This window comes from Grus americana, chromosome 17 (genome assembly GCF_028858705.1).
Source record: "Grus americana isolate bGruAme1 chromosome 17, bGruAme1.mat, whole genome shotgun sequence".
Lineage (NCBI taxonomy): Eukaryota > Metazoa > Chordata > Aves > Gruiformes > Gruidae > Grus > Grus americana.
Genome location: NC_072868.1, coordinates 10,579,635 through 10,599,089, shown reverse-complemented (window position 1 = coordinate 10,599,089; position 19,455 = coordinate 10,579,635). Strand labels below are relative to the sequence as shown.

General features: G+C 42.2%; 1 protein-coding gene across 4 annotated transcripts; it reads right to left on the bottom strand.

The window, feature by feature from the left end:
• Window positions 1-2,233: 2,233 nt before the first annotated feature.
• On the bottom strand, window positions 2,234-14,638 carry PCMTD2 (protein-L-isoaspartate (D-aspartate) O-methyltransferase domain containing 2). 4 transcript variants are annotated; one of them, XM_054845083.1, is made up of 7 exons: window positions 14,517-14,627; window positions 13,417-13,660; window positions 11,631-11,965; window positions 10,194-10,296; window positions 8,279-8,450; window positions 7,196-7,319; window positions 2,234-5,642 (listed from the first exon to the last, which is right to left on the bottom strand). In XM_054845083.1, exons 3-7 carry the CDS (start codon window positions 11,935-11,937, stop codon window positions 5,260-5,262), a joined length of 1,089 nt encoding a protein of 362 aa, XP_054701058.1. In that variant the 5' UTR covers window positions 11,938-11,965; window positions 13,417-13,660; window positions 14,517-14,627; the 3' UTR covers window positions 2,234-5,259. The 4 variants fall into 4 exon arrangements, with proteins under 4 accessions (XP_054701058.1, XP_054701055.1, XP_054701056.1 ...); XM_054845080.1 differs by having other exon boundaries at window positions 14,481-14,571; XM_054845081.1 differs by lacking the exon at window positions 13,417-13,660 and having other exon boundaries at window positions 14,517-14,638.
• Window positions 14,639-19,455: the final 4,817 nt, after the last annotated feature.

Sequence of the window (19,455 nt, the reverse complement as noted above, 5' to 3'; positions counted from 1 at the left end):
GAGAGAGTGTTGGGTTTTGGGGATTCACTTACAAATTTCATGTCATAGATGGTAAAAGCTTTATTATTTTTTTCCAGCTATAAAGGGGCATTATAGTGCAGGTTTTCTGCATCTAGTCCCCAGGCAATCTGTTGTTTGCCCTGACATCACTTTAAAACCCAAGCAAGTTGGCTAACTCCCCCCTGCTCCCCTATGGACCCACCTCATGGTTTTGAGCAGAGTGTCCTCTAGTGGCCACCCAGCCCTTCCTTACAAAAACAGGTTATAAAAGAGTAATTTATCTGCTTTGTCCTTTATATAACAACTAACAGCAGGTTGCTCGAGGTGAATGACAGCTTTTAATTCCAATTTGAGAAGTTAAGTGCATCCCTCAGGTGCATCAGAAGAGACAACACAGGTTATGTCATCAGTCTTCAAGACTTAAGTCGCACATTCTTCCAGCCTGATCACTCCCCATCTCTCTTTCCAAAACACACTGAACTCTGTTAGGACAGGGTAACACAGCTGCTTAGGAACTGCTCTGTAAAGAATATTTCTAGGAAAATAAATAAAAATGCTGTGTTCAAACTATGCTTCAGTATTTAGGAAAGTCAACATCTTCCCTAGCACATCTGGCCACTTAACAAATACAAGGCTTTTGCCTTCAGCCTCCGATTACATCTTGGTGCATAAACTCTCAGCTTTAAGCCAACCATTGGCCAAAAAAAAAAAAAAATCCCTCCCAGATTTATTTACATTGCTAACAGGAGAGCCAGGCTAGGCATCAGTCATGTTTCTATATGCATTGCCTTTGGAATCTTATTTCAGCGCCTGGCTGTGTGGTGGGTGGCAGCTTCTGGAAGGATTGATGGGTATTTGCCTACTACGTTGTAGGAATAGGATCTTCAGCCAAGTCAGCAGATTTAACAGTGGCCGTACCACAGGGAATAATTTGAGTGCAAAACACAACTTCTGCAACCTATGTGTTTACTTAGAAACAGATCTTCGCTTGAACTTGAAACATACCTCTTCTACCTCGCTTATCTCTCCTTCATGACAAATGGGATGTTTGTGAGATGTTATGAGACGCTAGCAATCACAGATCCCTTACTCTTGCGTTAATTTATCTTATTTCCATCAAGACGACAAATTGTTTAAAAAGGAGCGTGCACCTCGGAACAAGAACCAAAAGTTAACTCCTAAGCAACAGGAACAAAAGTTAATGCTTGTGTCCCATGCTTAAGCATTTCCAGCCTCTGCTAGACAGACTTTTTCACACCAGTAGAACGCAAGGAAGTTTGGGTTTGTTTTTCAAGCGTGGGGTTTCCCCCACCACCACTCTTTTTTGTTTTAACTATCACTTCTGCCCCAGCAGAAAGATTTCATTGGAGTTGGTCTCCTGAAAAGCTCATCACTACTTCCCAAGGAACTGTGATGTTGTACATCTTACTATGAAGTGAACATAAAAAAAATTATCTCACAAATTTAATTTACTTGATACCATTTGTATGACACATCCATAGCTTTCCAAAGCAGAAAAGGATTTTTTTTTTTTTCAGCAAGCATCATGTGAAGGAAAACATTAACACTGAACCAGTCTCATGTTATAGTTGGTAAAAGGACATCTATCACACACACAGATGATGGGAAGAAACGCAGACTACAGGTAATTATCCTGTGGAATAAAGGTTAACAGATACATTTAATTAGCAACAGCTGTATTTGCAATTATGATCAGTTTCCTATTACAGCTGAAGCCAAATATTATTCTCAATACTAGTGAAATGGAAGCCTTGAACACCAGCTCTTAAAAATCTGCATTAATTAAGCAGTGAAACAGAGCACAGGAGACAAGAGGGGAGCTGCAGATCAGAATGCATTAAACAAGCTCCTGACATGTTTGGTTTAAACAAGAAGTACAGAAATGGACTAAATAACCTGAGAGCTGCTGTTTACAGGTCTAACAGCCAGGTAAGTGAATTCACTCTTTAACTGTACTGATACATTAAATCTAGATCAGTGCTGTGTGCGCCAACTTCAAAATACAGCTTGCACAACTCCATTACATAAAGGTTTAAAAATCATGAGCTGGGCAGGTTTCTTTTGAGAGATTATATTCTGAGTTCATCTAGAACTATGCACCTGCACCGTATTATTAAGTGCTTTTTCTAGTGTTCTAGAATCTTAACCTTCAATTATGGAAATAAGTACTTATCTACAAAGTATTCTAATCACAACATGATGCAAAGCCATGTTAAGAAGGCTAAAAAGTCTTTACTGAATTTATTGATACAGAAACACTTATTAATAAAGTTTAAATTGCATAACACTTTTGCATGCCTCAGGCCAATTTAACTCTAGTTTCTACACGGAGATTTTTCAACTTATACACTAATGATTAAAGCAGCTTGAAGTTCATTTCTTTTTGCAAATTTACTAGAGTATCGAAACCCAAAAGGAGTCACACACAATTGAAGTGAAGACTACTTAGGAAAAAGGAAAAACACAAAAGGAAACAGTCAAAGCAGGTAAAACTCCTAGACAGCTTACAGACTATACAAAAACAGTTATGCTACAATTACTCTATTAGAAATGCATACAAAACTACAGTGCAAGTGCTTGTGCACAGGGAAAATGTATTTACAGTTCCCCTTCATTTACAGGCTATAAGCAATACTATTTCACAATTATATTACACATAAAATTTCCACTGTGGGTTTGTTTGGATTTGTGGGTTGTTTTGACAAGAGGACAACCTGACAACCTAGAACATAAATTTCCTGTATATACATTTATTTATTCAACCTTATCCAGGAAAAATAGCAGTATTTTATGCGTCTTATAGAAAGCTACAAAAATCTAACAAATGTAATAAAAAAGGCAAATCTGGTGAAAAATCTGACAAAGTATCTTTTACAACTGGGGGTGGGATGGGAGTAAAAAATCAGACAGGGATAAATGAAAGATAATTCTCCCTCAACTGGTCAGCTTTAACAGAATTTCAGCAAAGTTTACTATTATGGGCCTGAAGTTTAATGTAATTTTTAAAGCAACTTCTTTAAAGAAGTTTTGTAATTAAGGAACTGAGGATGACCTGGTAGCCAAAAGCAGGGGGCACCCTATATATCATGTAGGGGTATGGAAATTGTGCCACAATACAGAAAGGCACCTACCTGTATGACAGCTGACAAATGCCTAACAAACACAGAGGTGACAGCCTTTGGGGAAGCACAGAGAAATATTACACTTAGATTCTATTAAGCCTCTATTTACCACCATATTCAAGATTTTCATTTGTAGAAAGAAATTCATTGTAGTTGGCCAGAATTACAAGATGGGTACTCGTATGTTTACAGGAAACCATCAGCTCAGGGTCACCAAACTGCCTCACTTAAAATAAAAAATAAAAATTTGAGGGAGCAAGATAGCTTGGGGTGCCCATTTAGACCAGAAGTGGAGACTTCGGAAACCAGAGGCAAAGCACAGCCTATGACTGTGTTATGTGCCAGCAGCCACATTACGCCGTATTATCAAATAATATTCTCAAAGATATAAAAAAAGCTTATTAAGCAAGGAAGAGTTCTCCACCTCAGGCTTAGACGTACAAGTTATCCATTTATTTTCAAAGCTGCACAGAACTTTAAAATACTATTTATCATTTAGCAAGTTGTGCAACTCACTGAAAACCCAGCGTATTTTTGGCAAGACAGTCTTCATTCATTCATTCCTCCTCAGAAAATGAGAAGACAGTGTAAAAAAAAAAAGATATCAAAGTGATAGCAACTTAAGTGCTTCTGATGGGGCAATGCATTAACATAGCTTCATTACCTAGTGAGAGGAGGTTTTTCACCCCTCCCAGCTTTAGAAGTATTTCACATCAATACAAGCTCAAGGGTTTCTTTCCAGCCTTCACCAGTTTAGGTAGATTTTTCAAACAGGCTGAACAAAGTAAACTTCCCCTTCTAAACATGGTATCTCCTTCCATCACCATTACAGGAAGACTTGGGAATAAAAAGTAGAGTTCATATCCACAGAACTGCAGAGTGTAAAGTCTTTCTATACAAGCCTGTTAAAACACCTACTTAATTGTTGCAGGAATAAAATAACCTACCAAGTCAATCAACTTCATTCCACCTACTGTACATGGACTGTGTGCACAGAAGTTTTATTCTAGCCACCTTGCTACAGCAGGGGCACACACCCAGGAACACCTAAGAACTGCACCAATTTGGCTTTCTAGACTGTTTTCAGGTTCTACACACCCTCCACAAAACTACATTTGGCTGAAATAACAGGACACAAGCCACTCTGCTCAGGCTCATGCTCTGCACTTCACCGTTCAGCCCAGCAGACGTAAGTTATCTCACACAACAGCAAAATCCACAGATTCTGCTTTCAGTCAGTTTTCACAAACTCCCTGCTATGCATCTCCTCTCCACCCTCTCCCCCAGAATTATTCAGTAATCATTTCCAGAGACAACAGTCACAATCCTGACTACCCTAGCATCCTGTCAAAGCTAATCAGCTTTGCAACTCTTCACTTGCCTCCATCACTTTAATAAAAAACAAAAAACCAATAACCTTGCATCTCTATTAGACTAATTCACTAGAACAGGTGTTTCCCATTAAGAAAACCAATATTCTATAAAACATTTTTGCCTCTTTCTGAAAAACTATATGTAGTTTATAAACAAAACAGAGACCAACCAAAGGGGAGCTGATGCTTTCCTTCTCATTCAAAGCCTGGATGCCACAAGGGTAATGTCAAAACTTGCTGTAAAAGTTGTGCTTTTTCAGATTACTGGAAGAAACAAGATTTGCCAGGTCATTTTTTACTAATAATCTTCATCCTCCGTTAAACACACACCACGGTGAACACATGGCAGGTTTAGTGGGAGAGAGAACAGACACCAAAGGTCTTTGGGGAAGTGCTTAAGAATATTTAAAAACTGCAATTCGGTAGAGCAGCCACGAGATTTTTAGAGTATCTCTGCGCAGTTAGTTTCAGGGAATTAAATCCTCCCTTCCATAAGCAGCTGAGCATTTCACCAACTTGCTTCCTAAGGAATCCCTGCTGTAGGATAAAACTATAGCACGCAACTGAGAAGAAAGAAGAAACTCAAAAAAGCTATAATGTTTAAGTATACAGCAGCCACATTCCCCAGCTAGCCTACTGCCTTGGGTGGCTCATATTAGCAGGTAAGCAAGTGGTATACATTTGTCAAGCCCTAAGTAGTACTTTATTTTCTGCCTACTTCCCACTTTTCTAGAAGAAGGAAATTACTTCTCCCTGTAATAAAGCAGGTAATATTTCAAGGGATCAGGCAAAGGCAGACTCAAGACCTTTTCTCTCAGAAAGTTTACAGGGGGATCTGGCTTTAGTTCAGAGGGTTTAGTTTCTTCCTCTTCTCGTCTCTCATCCTCGATATCCTCACTGTTGTTGTTATCATCCGATGGGTTGGAGATACGACTAGCGAAGACCTCTTTGTCCAAGAAAACAATAGTTTCCATGCGACGGCGACGCACACGTCTTCGTTTAAATCTTGGTGGGTTCTTCAGCCCATTTCCAGTTTTGCTCATTGTTTCTTGATGTATAATTTTTTTAATGGTTCCTCGGATGGCTATGCGAGCCAGATCCTGGAGGCTGCGAACAGCCACTGGGGCTAAAACAAAATGAAAACCATGAACAGATATGGAGAAACTCCCCTCAAGAGTACTCACAGGAAAAGTTGTATTTGCTCAAATTAAATCAGGCCACTTGAATTCCCTGCTGAGATTACAAAAACAGCTCTATTCAACTCCTGTCAACTCGGATAAACTGTATTGTAACTTTCCAAACAAAATTTAATTATGCATTGCTCTCATTAACTGAAGAAAAAGAATGGGATGAAAGAAGAGTTTCGTATTTTCTTGTCAAGTCCTCACAATTATTTTAAGATATACATGTCTTAAAGGTTATAAGAATGCAGACTTAGTGACTGAAACTGTGACTGTTTAATAACTTAGAAAAAGATATTTTCCTACTGTAGATAACTACACCTGAAGTCTATTTAACTCTTCCATGAAGTGATTTTTCTATTGTGAAGTTACTTCAGCTTTGCCAAGTTCCTCACTTATAAAACATGAGTACTATTTATGCTCTTCAAAAACTGCTTCAGACTTAGTGGGTGAAGACAGGCTGGAAACAATTTGGTAAAAGTAATTATAGAAGCATACAATACTTTATTGTATTAAAATACCTCCCACATTAATGATTTGGAAGACTGTTCCGTCTTCTGCACTTATTTGCTGCCAGCCCATAAATGCACAACATAACTCATGCAGCATAAGGGGAAAAAAAAAAAGTATTGTTGCACAAAAATCCATGTACTAAAATGAGTTAAAATTGAAACAAAAAACCCTGTCTTCTATTGACAAGTAAGCATTCCTGTGACCTGAATGAAGGAACCAGAAAAAAAAATTACATGTAATATGTATGCAGGTCTCGCTACAAAGCCACCATACAAAGTATGCTGAAATATGCACTTAATGGACTTTACAGCACTGTATGCATTGCTTACTGAGCTGCTTTTTGTCATGCAAAGACACCTTTCCAGAATAAGAACAAAGCCTGACTAATCTCTTTATGGAAGTATGTCTGTCTTCATGTGTTCTTAAGAAGCCTCTCTACACTGAAGTCTTAATCTAAAGATTGAGGCCACTGTGTACAACCTGCATTTCAAACAGCTCACCAAAAATTGCACAACTTCTATCCCTCAAGCGTTCCAGGTTCAGGATAATTCTGAATTGCTGGGTGGTGAGAGCCTTTTGAATAGATAAAATGTTCATTCACAGGTACTGCTTGTGTATTTTCCATCACCATGGCACAGTGCCTGAGAACCATGACGGTACGCAATTCAGGATTGAAACACATGTCTGCATGTGCAAAAACAATGACCAAACATCTCACAAAGTTTAGGTACAATTTTACAAGAAATCATCTGTATTTCAAATCTATTTTATGCAATTCCGATTCTTGCACCAAGCCTCTACAGATATTCTCAAAATGAGACTGGGATCCGACACAAGACTTAGACAACTGTTCAAAGGAAGCAAGCAGTTGGAGTAAATTTCCTTGAAAGGATTCATAGGGATGTTACATCTAAGGAAGCAAGGTGCAGCTTATAGCCAAATAGCAGAAGAAACCTCCCCCATACTCAGGAATGTCTGTACTCACGCAAATGAACAAGCCTTGATTTTCCTGAATCTGCGTGGTTAGGCTGAATCAAAGGAGCAAAAGAAACAGCAAGAATCTTCTTGGTCTCCCAGGCAGAAGGACCAGTACGAGTTATCTTAGTCAACTAAACCAAAACAAGGAGATTATTGTCCATTGTGTGTACTACAGTAAGATTTTTGAACAAAAAAATGAAAACGACTTTTCTGCCTGGACAAGTGGTTAAAGTACTAGAAGCTACAACAGAAGTTAGGTAGTAAGGAGAAACACTGGTGTTCTCAGACAACTGAATACTCCTGACAGGATCAGGCCCAAGTAACTTCATCTGCAGCAACAAAGTATGGGCACTGGCAGTTTGGGTGACCCTGCTTCCCCAGATCTTCCTCAATTCTGAACCAGAACAGCTATGTCTGACACTGAGAAAACACATCAGTCACTGATGAACATACACTCTTGAAGGAAGTCTGTAGATCACTATTTCCTCTCCAGCTCAAATCCCTTACACTAACTCACTGCACAGCATCTTACTGGGAAGAAACTCTGCACTCTGCTCATCTCAAGTACCATGACAGAGGCAAAAGGTCAGACGCCTCCACCTCAACCATTCAAATCCATTAAAACAACACACCTTCACACCAAAAAGATAATCTGAATTACAATCTTGAGCTTGCACAAAGGGCGGTTACCCACTTTTTACTACAAAAGAATCCACTAAGACTTGTAAATAGGGACAATTTGCACCCTCTTTCATAAGCCAGTTAGGGTGCAAAATTTTCTATTTTGCTATTAAGTACAACACAGATTATATAACTTGAACAAAACTTTGCTGACATTTTTCTGAAGCATGAAAGTAAATTTGCAATTAACAACAACAGATTGGAATAGGTGAAAGACTGGTAGAACTATGAATTTTTTACATATGATGAAGAGTGCAGAGTTCAGTTTCCACTCACAGTGAAAACTGGTGTGCTTAATGCTTTCTCCAATGTGCTACAAGAAGTGCAAACTAATCTAAGAGCTATTGACTAAACAAGATCAGAATTAAGAAAAACCTGAAAGAGAAACATGAGTAGAAAGACACTCAACCTTCTCTTCTAGTGGCATGACAAGAATTCCCCCAACTTTCAACAGGTTCTTCATGTAGTCTTCATGTTCCTTCTGTACTCCAGCACCACAGTAAACACGGTCATACTGAGTACAGTCCGGAGAAATCTCTAAACAATTGCCAGTAACAAAAGATGGCTCACAAAATTCAAATCTGAAAACGAAGAAGATGTGTATAATACAAGAATATTACAATTTATCAAATTATTTTCATTATTCTGAAAAAATGAGACAATGAAAAATACTTTTAAAAAAGTTTTACGGGACTTCTCCTCCAAAGCCCGTATATTCTAGACATTATTAGAACAGACCACAGCTACAAGTCTCAGAACCACAGAACAAATGAGGTGAGAATTCATAGATTAAAATCTCCAAAGGGTAAGGATGCATAATTTCTTACTTGAGTTGCATATAATTCTTCAGAACAAGCTATTTTTAGTAACCTGATGCTGACTCAGTTATAATACACAAATATAAATATTAGACCCGCAATTCCAAATGTTAAAGTCTTAAGAACTGCACCAGGGATTTTTTGGCATTTTCAAAAGCTTTTAAATGGTTTTCAGATGTTGTAGGGAACTATCACCTGATGCTTCGGAAATATGCTTTGCTGAAGCCAATGGAAGTTTTGCCATTAGCTGCAAAAGAACTGTGATTTCAACCCTTCATAAAAAGCATTTTTGCCTATAGCATTCAGTTTAGAAGAAAAAATAATGATTCTATGATGCTTCTGGTTTTCTTACATGTTCCAGATCTACATAAGCTTTAAGCCCCACATTTAAGGGCTGATTTTGATAGAAATTGTACAACATATCCACTCTTCTACCAGTATCTTAAGAGGTAGCTCAATATAGCACCTATTTATTCCTAAACACTTCCAGCTTTCTGCTTTTGCAAAGCGTGCTAGACGTTCAGAGCAGCCAGCTAGCAGTTCCTGCATACGGTGTTCTAACAGCACAACCCAGCAGCCATTTCTCTCAGCAATGCCAATTTTCCAGTCATGTTGATTTCTGAATTCAGCTCACTTTTGCTCCATAGCTATATTTGTCTGGAGACAGAAAAAAAAGTCTTCCTTCAAACACCTATCCAAACAATAGCAATGTGACTGAAAAAAACCCAGTCATCTATGTGCAAGCACCTTCCATGCCGAAAACTTTCGGTCTGCTGCCAACATCAAGAAAATACAGCCTTCTCATCAGCAGCATTCCAGTACAGCAGTAAAGGCACAAGGCTGAGTAGTTGAAATTCCAGCATGTAATGACTTTAATTTTCTTCCTCCTGCAAGAGGAGGACTATCAGGTATCCAGAGATGCTTTACTTCCCTGCTTGAAAACACTGAGACGGATCCAAAAATATGACAGCTACAACTTTTATTGCTGAGGTTACTATTGGCAATAGTTATCTTGCTAGAAAGTTATTACTTGTGACAGCAGCAAAATGGAGGTTCTCAGGAAGAACATAAATCAAATCCCAAGCAGTTTTAGTACCAACTTAATCATTATAAAACTACTTTCATATTTTAAACCACCATTTTTCTTCTTCTCAGAGAAAATATATTAGGCCACCACAGAAATCAGTTCATATTCTTCTGATAACCAGATCTCAGATCATAAACATAACTATTATTGTTATTTACAAGTGCATTTTAAAATAAGTAACCTCCTTCAACTTCCTCTAAGTTCTGCAGCAGCAGCACTGCTATTAAAACATTGCAAAAATTTCTAAACTCCCCCACAATAGACATCAGCTTCAAAGGTCACACGCCGCAGCTCAGCAAGCCTAAGGAGCCAGAATCCTCAGATTACCCTGAATCCAGAGCTGCCACATGGGAGCAAGAACTGCCATGACTAAGGCCAGATGCACAGAATGAATCCAAACGGGCATTCTGCATTCTTACTTGTCAAAGCTGTCACTTGTTTTAATGAAGAAGTCCAATTTCTGCTTCGCATATTCGATCACATCAGAATGAAGCTCCACACCATGGTTAACACCGAAAGGACCTGCAAATTTAGAACACTAGGATAACGGTAACAGGCAACAACACAAAATCCAGCAGGATGGAATAGTTTCGGTTACTTCCTATAACAGATTGATCCTTGAGTGTCAAACAGCACTTGTGTAGGGTCAGCTATCTTAGTACTACAGTGGGAACTGCAACCCTATACCTGAAATTTCTGGCAGCAAATGAGGCTGGTTTGCACAATTGATTTTTAATTATTTGCTCTTAACTATGCAGGAAATTCCTTTGTAGGAGGGAAACACTAATACTGTTGCTGTAAAACTGACCACTTGGAAAAAAAATCCAGTGCAGAACAATAGCCTGCATATTTTAATAATTCCCTCAAAAAAATCTGTTATTTTCATACCCGCTTGCTGATATGCTAAAAATCTCCTCAAAACAATCAGGAACAGTCACCACACATTGTACCTCAATTAACAGCAAAAATCAATCGGAAAATACAGAACTTGTTCAGCATTCACGCTTTTTATTTAGAACTGACATGGTAACTTTTCCAAAAATTCAAAAGAATTCAAAAGCCCTGGAGTTACATATTGGCATCCTAGGTAATCTCAACAAACCTAGCAGAAAACCACAAATGTGATTACACAAAAAGCAATGGGAGATGGGAGTGAGGCTCCTGACAACAAACATTTCAGCAGTTAAAATTTTTGACACCTTCACAAAAGGAAACTACACACCCCATAGTCATTTGCTAACTGTGCTGGCAGCTGAAAGAAGTACAATTGTTGACTGAAATACTTCAGGGCAAATTACAATTGTATAATTGCACTGTGGCACCTTGATTTGTGCCTACTGTGGTGACAAAGTCAGTTCTGATGTAGTAACTTGCTTTCCAGAGACTATTCCCACCTATACATTGGTACGAGTCAAAATTTGATCTCAAACATGTTTTGGTCTATACAGGACAGTGTAAAAACAAGCAAGGCACAGAGCACCTATGGTCACAGGTTTCTGCAGACACGCTCAATCCTAGCTTAAACACGGCACTCCTGTTCCTGAGCTGGGTTCTTGCTTAAGGAGCAACAAACCCAAGTTTGTGTCCAGTCCTACAGTAATCCACTACGCTCACCTGGGCAATTACATCATTGCCTGTTCTAAACTGCCACACAAATCCGGATCCCATCCAGTTCCAGAGAGGAGGTCTGATAAATAAAGAATCCTCATAAATTGACCAGTTGGATTAATACATTCTTTACTTTCCTAGCTACCTTCTAGTTTCATTACTTGAGGAATGTTTCATACCCAATTTCAAAACATTTTTTTTAAAAAAAAATCTAGCATAAATAGTTAACATGATGAAAAGGTATTTACCCAAGATGAGTCCAACCATAGAACTCAGATAACCAGTGCCACTGCCAAGATTCAAAAATGACAACCCTGGTTGCAGATCCAAAGCTTCCATCACCTCAGAGTAAATGCATGGTGCTGAGAGATGAATATTTCCATGCTTCCATGCCAAGTCCTTGTAGGCATTGTCTTTGAACTCTTCCAGGTAGTAATCTGCTCGATCAATGGCTCGGAACGCCTGTTCTACCAGTTCTGTCCGGATATATTGTGCCTCCTTCAGGTTATCAATTAATTCGTCATTATCTTCTCCTGCACTCACTGCACCTCCCATCTTCAACAGTTTTCTATAAGCACTAGAACTAAAAGAATAATAAAAGGAAGGTGAGGTATTGAACATGCACTTCAACACTAAATTATGCTGCTGTATATGAAGTACTTTGAGAGAGACCTTTAGGTACTTTAAGGACCATAAGCACCAGAAAAACATTACTACCAGCACCACCATCCCCCATTCAAACAATGAAAAACAAAGGGCAGCAGATCTGGCTTCTAGTACCTGACAGTGGCAGGGAAAATCACAATAGACAATTTATATGTGGAATGGCTGTCCTCAAACACTACCAACAGTTTTACTAGCATGTCAGCTTTTCCACTGAACCCTTTTATATAAAGGATTATTCTAGCTCCTATGCTTGTAGGTCATTTTTCATTACAAATCCAACCAACAGCGCAAGTCTGGCTTGCCTGTCAGAATTCTTGCCACACGCAGACTTTCTATCTCTAATAGCATCAAGGGGAAATTAAGAGACCAAGACAGAGGCAGCAAGAACCAGAAAAATCTGAAGCTGAACATTCAAAGAAAATGTATCAGGATGCTGAGTTCACAGAGGTTATAAAAACCTCTAACCTAGAGTACAAGGTTAATTACTTTAGCAAATACACTTTCACACAGCTCATCTTTAGAGCTTGAGCCACCATCATCAGTAAAACACTTAAGGATACAGACAGCAACAGCAGAATTTTCACTGAAGCCTGTGGAATTTCTTAGGTCCTTTTAAGGCCTAGAAGAGCTAACCTTCAATTTGGAAACTCTTCAGTGACACAGATTTATGAATTATAAACACTTCTGACTTCACCCACAGAATCATCTCCAGCAACCTATTCAGGCTTGTTGGCATGAGGGAAAGAAAAGCAAGCAGCTTCCTTGACTGTGCATTACACTAAGCATGGCTATATGCTTCATGTAGTAGAACATCTATAGGTTTTAAAGAAAAAGGTATAGGGGGAGAAGAACATAGAAGAACTTATCACTCAAAATTAACCTAGCTTTTCTTCCCTATCCGTATCTTTAGAAAAAAAAAATCCTTTCCAGAAAACACAACGATTTTTTTAAAAAATGCATTTATTTACAATGCCTTTCTCTGCTCACAGTAATAACCACAGAAGAAGCAGCAGCTTTAGAGTTCATTCCTAGGATCAGAGGATCTGCCTACAGCTAAATTGATGGGGTTTATTTGTTACATTCAGCAAGAGCAAATTATATACTTTCCATTTCAGAGGAAACAAAGAAAAGCTACAGGAGTGTAAGGAAATTTCACAGTTATTCAAACAACACACCATCCTGATTACCTGTAGAGACACACAAAATAGGATATACTTAGGCAGGGAACTCGAGCCAGTTTTTAATACGTTCATGTCTCAAACACATCAATCCAGTTTCAGACCATTAATAAAACCTAAAAAATTGCCATCCTTCTCCTTTCTATAGTTACTCCATTTTCTCTAAAAAAAAATGATTGTGTTTTATTACTTCACAGTGGAAATGCATCAAGTTGAAGGCTTAGGTGGATTCTTCAGACAATTTTTTTCCTCCTCTTCCATACACAACAACTCATTTCATCTGCACATATAGAGCTGTTTACATCTTTGGTCAGTATGTCTTATATCATGAAATTCACACGCAAAAATTATGATCATTAGCAGATCACAATGTGGATATCAAACCAGCCTTTTAGTGTTGAAACATCCCTCCAATTGCATGTTGCCATCTTTCCCTTTAAGAAAAACAAAACAGAAAAACTAACAAACAAAAACAAAAAACCAAGTCTGACATGAGAAGCTGCATTCAGATGCCTGAAACAAAACACTGAAATTAAAGCAATTTCTTCCAAGGCAAACACCAGCAGATGCACAGAAGACTCAAAACAATACACAAGGCACAAAAATGCAATTCTTCACCCCAACACATTTCCAGGGTAATCCCTGCTGTGACATAATACGCTCCAGAAGAAATAACAAAGGTAACGATGTTTACCGATTAAAAAAAAAAGTTACAATTGGCACAGCTTTCAATCCGATCCTCTCTAACCCTCTCAAATAACAAATTTTTAGCCCCACGCCATACACCTCAATCACTACCTGCGTTATCAGGCTGCTGCCGAGGAAAGTGACGGAGAAAGTGGGAGGGAGGTCTAGCAAAGCCTGATGTTGATCCACCACCCCCCTCCCTCCAGTTTAACTACACCCAGGTGCCTCCAGCCGTGCCCAGAGCCCCAGTGCGGCCGTGTAGGAGCCCAGGCCGCCCTGACAGGGACGTGGTGGTGGTGTCGGAGAGGCCACGAGAAGGGCCGCGTCCCCACCCCGGGGCATCCCCAGCAGCAGCCCCAGTGCCGGAGGAAGGCCGCAGGGCTGAAGGGGGCAGCGGCCTGAGGAGGGGGCAGCGGCCTGAGGAGGGGGCAGCGGCCTGAGGAGGCGGCGCGGCTCCGGCCGGGGCTGTGAGGTGAAGGGAGGGTGGGAAGGTGGGGAGGGGGGGGCTACAGCGGCCCGGTGATGGTCGGGTCGGGTCGAGTCGAGTCGAGCCGGGACCGGCCGCACCTCAGCAGACGGGGTCTCCTCGCTCCCCGGCCGTACCTGAGCGGCGGGTCGGCGCGGCCCAGCCCGGTGCGGCCCGCTCCCCTCCCGGGCCCGGCGGCGCGACCGTCCCGGTGCGCTCCGGAGCGGTAAACACTGCCCAGCTGAGCGCCGGCCGCGACACTGCGCAGGCGCGGCGCACACCACCGGCGGGGAGCGGGGAGCAGACCACTGCGGTTCGGCGGGGGGCCCAATGTGGGCTGTACCATACAGAGCCGGCGCGGGGGGGTGGAGGGGGGAGACTGTACCACTGCGAGGCGGGGGGCAGTGCTGGTTCCCTGAGGGGAGACCCGACCGGGCAGGGCCCGGCGAGAGGGCGGGGCCGGGGGGGGGGCTCCGGTCTCCGTTGCTGTGTGAGCTCGGCCTCCCCTGGTGGCACGGCGGCCTGGGTACAGACTGGGCCTGTGCACCGGATTTACGTAGGGGACCTACTTATGGGGCCAGTCTATGGGGCCTACATACAGTGCTACAGACCAGGCCTTAATACAAACCACACAACACATTCGGCTTACGGGTGAGAGCTGCAGACCGGCCCTGAGTATGAACTGGGTCTAAATACAGCCTAGGTCAATAGACTGGGCCTATATGCAGGGCCTAAATATGGACTAGAGCTACAGATTGGTGCTAAATGCAGATGGGGCTGATAGACCATGCTTAAATATGGCCTGGGCCAGCAGCCTGGGGATATTGGCCGGGCCTAAATGCAGACCAGGTCTAAATACAGGCTGGGCCAACAGCCTGCACCCACAGATCCAGCCTAAATACGGACCAGGACTAAATACAGACTAGGACTCTTCTTTCAGCATCTGTCCCACTGCACAGCCCCTGGGAACATCTCCCACCCCAGAGTGGCTGCCTTCCCCCAGTCCCGTACCCCCTACCCTGCCTCATCCCTGGCTCCCAGCACAGGGCTGTATTTCCACACCTGCTCCTTCAGCTCAGCACCCAGTTCTCCCAGTCCTCCCAGTCCTCATCCCCCCGCAGGACACCTCCGCAGCACACCCCGCTGTGACAGCACATTGCCCCGGCTCCGGGTGGGATCGGGGCTTCCCAGGGTGCAGGAGCGGATGCACGGAGCAGCTCGGCGGTGGGAGCCAGTGAGGAGCTGGGGAGATGCCAGTCTCCAGCTGGCACACGCAGTCTTTGCGCTGTAGCTAAACCTCCCCTGTGAAGCATAGCCAACACCAGATGTTCTGATATCGTTAGGCTTGGGAAAAAATCATGGGAACTTGGGAAAAAAACATTACTCCGGGAGCTAATTGATATTCTGCATTTTGAGCCTATGAACACTCAACTTGAGTCACATGCTTGGATTTTTTTTTTTTTCCTGCAACCATAATGCCAGAGAGAAATTCACTGAGAAGAAAATAAGTGAGATGCATATTCACCTGACTCCAGGGGCTGGGACTTGAAGAAAACATTCAGTATCACAAGACTGCCAGAATATCTGACCTGCTGTGCGTGCAGTGGAGGGATCCCTGTCCCCTGATGTGGTCTGGTTGAGTGTTAGGCACCAGATTTAGATTTTACCCATCCACACAGGCTCCTTCAGTGGGTGTAACCAACATGGCGGGGCTCAACAAGACATGGGGGAAAGGTGGCTTCTGTCACCCATCTCAGACTGAGCAAAATTGTCCTCTAAAAGCACGTGTCTGTCTTCATCTGTAAGTGACCCACACAGCGCTGGCTGAGGCTACGCGATCTGTGTGACTGCTAATGCTGCAGATCAGACAAAATTGTCTGGACTGGCCTTAGATCTAAGACTTGATACTACGTATGGCTACAAAATGAGAAGGAATAACCACATCTAGACAAGAGGCTTCTTGATTTAAGTTGTTTAGAGGTGAATTGTGAAAAAAGAAATAGCTATCCTTCCAGACACAACAAGCCCACAGTGAAAAAAAATAAGAGTTGCCCTGGTAAATGAATCTCAAATAGGGGAAAGTGAATCAGCATCCAAGATGTATTTATGCTTTAAGGTGATTATCTCAGCTCCCTTCATTAACATGATAACAGCAGACTCTGCAAACAGGCACAGGGTAATACTGTAGATGTCTGCACTTTCATTTCGCAGAAGACAGCTGCCTGGGAGAATGGGATTATTCGTGGAGAGTGAGTGCTGAAACTCCTCCTTGCTGATTCAACCAAAACAGGACGTGGTGACTGCGCTCTCCTCGTCTTGTTTAATATAGAAGGCACCCAAGCATAATGGCAACGCAGTTGAAATCTGCAAACGCAGAACAGACAAACTCCTCACACGTGTGATTCCAGGGCTTCCATTCAGCATCTGCTCCCCTTGCCGCTTGGAAATTAGCAGTTGGTTTAGGTTTTGCACAAAAATTGTTAAAATAAAAGCTGGGTAAAAAAAAAAATTCCCATTATCGGTAGAGCAGCTGTGCTGTAGCAGAGAGCTCGCAGCAGCAGGGGTAGAGGGGAGCACTGCTGTGCCTCCCTGCGAACTGTTACTAAGGCAGAGAGGAAGATTCGGCCGCAGCAGCTGCTCTCGCAGCGAGTCCCCAAGAAGACCAGAAAGAGCTTGAGGAGTGTTTTAGGGATTCCCAAGTACCCTGAGCCCTCCCAGTTGTATTCATGATTCCTTCCAGGCTTTCACTGCCAGGATCCATGAGACTTGCAGCCCGTCCGTTTCCAGGCAGAGGAATTAGCTCGGAGAAGCCCACTGCAAGTCCCCACCTCATTGCCTGTACCCCGAACATGGCAGGCAGCAGAGCCATGGGGAGGGACAAGCTGAAGGGAGACGGTCACCCCTAAGGGACAGGTTATTTTCTGCACCTCTAACTCATACACATCTCTGCAGTACGTGGCCCAAATCATGCGCTAAAGGAGGTGATGAACAGAAGATTCATGCCAAGCTGTGCCCAGGCAGGCGTGCTTTTGCTGCTGGTGGGCTCACCCCCAGCTTCCCACTGGCCCCCACTGGTTCTGCTCCCCTGGAAGGTTTTTTCCCCTCTGAATTCTTTGAAAATGTAGTTATTGCTGAAAATACCTCTGCATAGGTGATAGCAGTGGGCTGCAGGTCTGAAGGACACCCAAAGTTTTCTGATAATATTGCAAAAATATACACATTTAGAAAAACAGAACAGTTGAGTATTTCATTATGTCATGGGTTTGCAATTGCTGATTCTTTGTGCTACTTCTTTCCCTGCACTTTAAAAGCCCTTCCCTTCATCCTTACGGCTCACCTGGGGCTTTGTTATCCCTGAGTTACAGCCAGCAATAGATTAGTAACTAACTACTGCGTCTGCGTTGTCTGCAAATGCATGAGGGCAGCTCCCCGAGCTTGAAGAGCTCCAGCAGCCTCTGAGAGTGAAGAAAGCAAAGTGGGATTGGGAAAGCAGGGCCTGGTGGCCCTGGTTAAATCCCAGCATTATTATATTTCTCAGCCATGTACCACAAGGTGTCTCCAGCAGTACAGGCATTGCTGCGGGGTTTGAAGGTTGCATCTCAGCATCTTCCCCTGGGCTGGGGCACGGCAGGGACCCTTGCAGGTGCAAGTGCAGTCCCTGTCCCTACCTGTAAGCAACCCCCAGCTCTACAGTCTTACCAGTAAAGAATCAGATCTCCATCCTTCGTTAGCTGAGATACTTAATTGCTGAGAGCTAGCAATTTTCATGAGGGTGAGGTGAAGCCAAGATTTTTCTTGCTTTTCCTTGTCTTTATTTCTCCGTGTTTTAGTTTCCTCCTTCCTTCTTTTTAAACCAATTTCTTTTACAAATATTTTTAAAATGCCATCAGCACGAATTAAGTTCTGAAGTCCATCTTAATGAGGGTCAGTTAAAATTTGATATTTTTATTTATTTCAAAGAGCAAATAGTAAAAATTCATTGTAGCCCCCATGTCAGGGCCTGGCAGGCTAAGCTCGTGTGCCCAGGCAGCCTGACCTGCAGCCTTGCAGTACAGACGGCTGTTTAAGTCAACAGGGTAATTTGTGGGTGACAGGATGACACACGCAAATTAAGAGCTGGACAAGCATTAAATCATGGCGTTATATTTTCACCATTTCCTTTTTCTTAATTATTTTGGAAAATATGCTCTGTTGCCTTTTCTGATCAGTTTGGCACTATACCACTTTCAGGAGAGTACCCTATATATGCATATATGCACGTATATGCATATATATAAATACATGCAGACTCATACATTTACGCTAGTATTACTATTAACACACTGATGACAAATCACCTGAGATCCTCCTGCCCATGCAAAGGGTATTTTTATATGTGTGTGTGTGTGTGTGTGTCTCCTAAAGCTTTCCTCTTGCCTCACTGCCTCAAAGGGCTCTGTGAGTAATTGCTGAAGCAAGAGGAAGAACATATGTCTTGATTTCCACTGTACTGCATCATGCATAACCACTGCCACTTGGAAAAAGGACCCATAAAGACCTGGATTCATCTCACTTAACTGCATCGTCGAAGGAAAGCAGCCAGGAGACAGTGCAGCCTGTTTGAGAGTGGGAGAGAGGGTCACCAGAGGTCCCTGCTGTTGGGGACATAGAGCAGCAAGTTGCTTCATCTCTCCTTGGTACTGCCGGGAGCACCGGTGAGCCCTGCTCAGTGTCCAGTCTCTCTCCTGTCTCGTTATGGCCCATCTGCCATGATTTAGGAGAGGCTTGCAAATTTAAAATCTCAAATATTAAGTATTTTGTATTTATGGGGGAAGAAAATGATTCTTAGATCTTTCAGGTGATTCATGGATTAAATTAAATCAATGGCTTTTATGGATTAATAAATAATAAAAATACAACAAGTTATATCACATTTTCCTGCTTTGGCTTTGGTAGTCCTACATGTTCTACTGCAGACTCACCTGTTGGGCTGCACCAGCCACAAGATTTATGCATCTCCCTTTAAAAACCCCCGGGGCTCAGCCATCCTGCTCAGGTGGCCTTTCCAAAACTTCCCTCCTCCAGAAACAGGAAAAC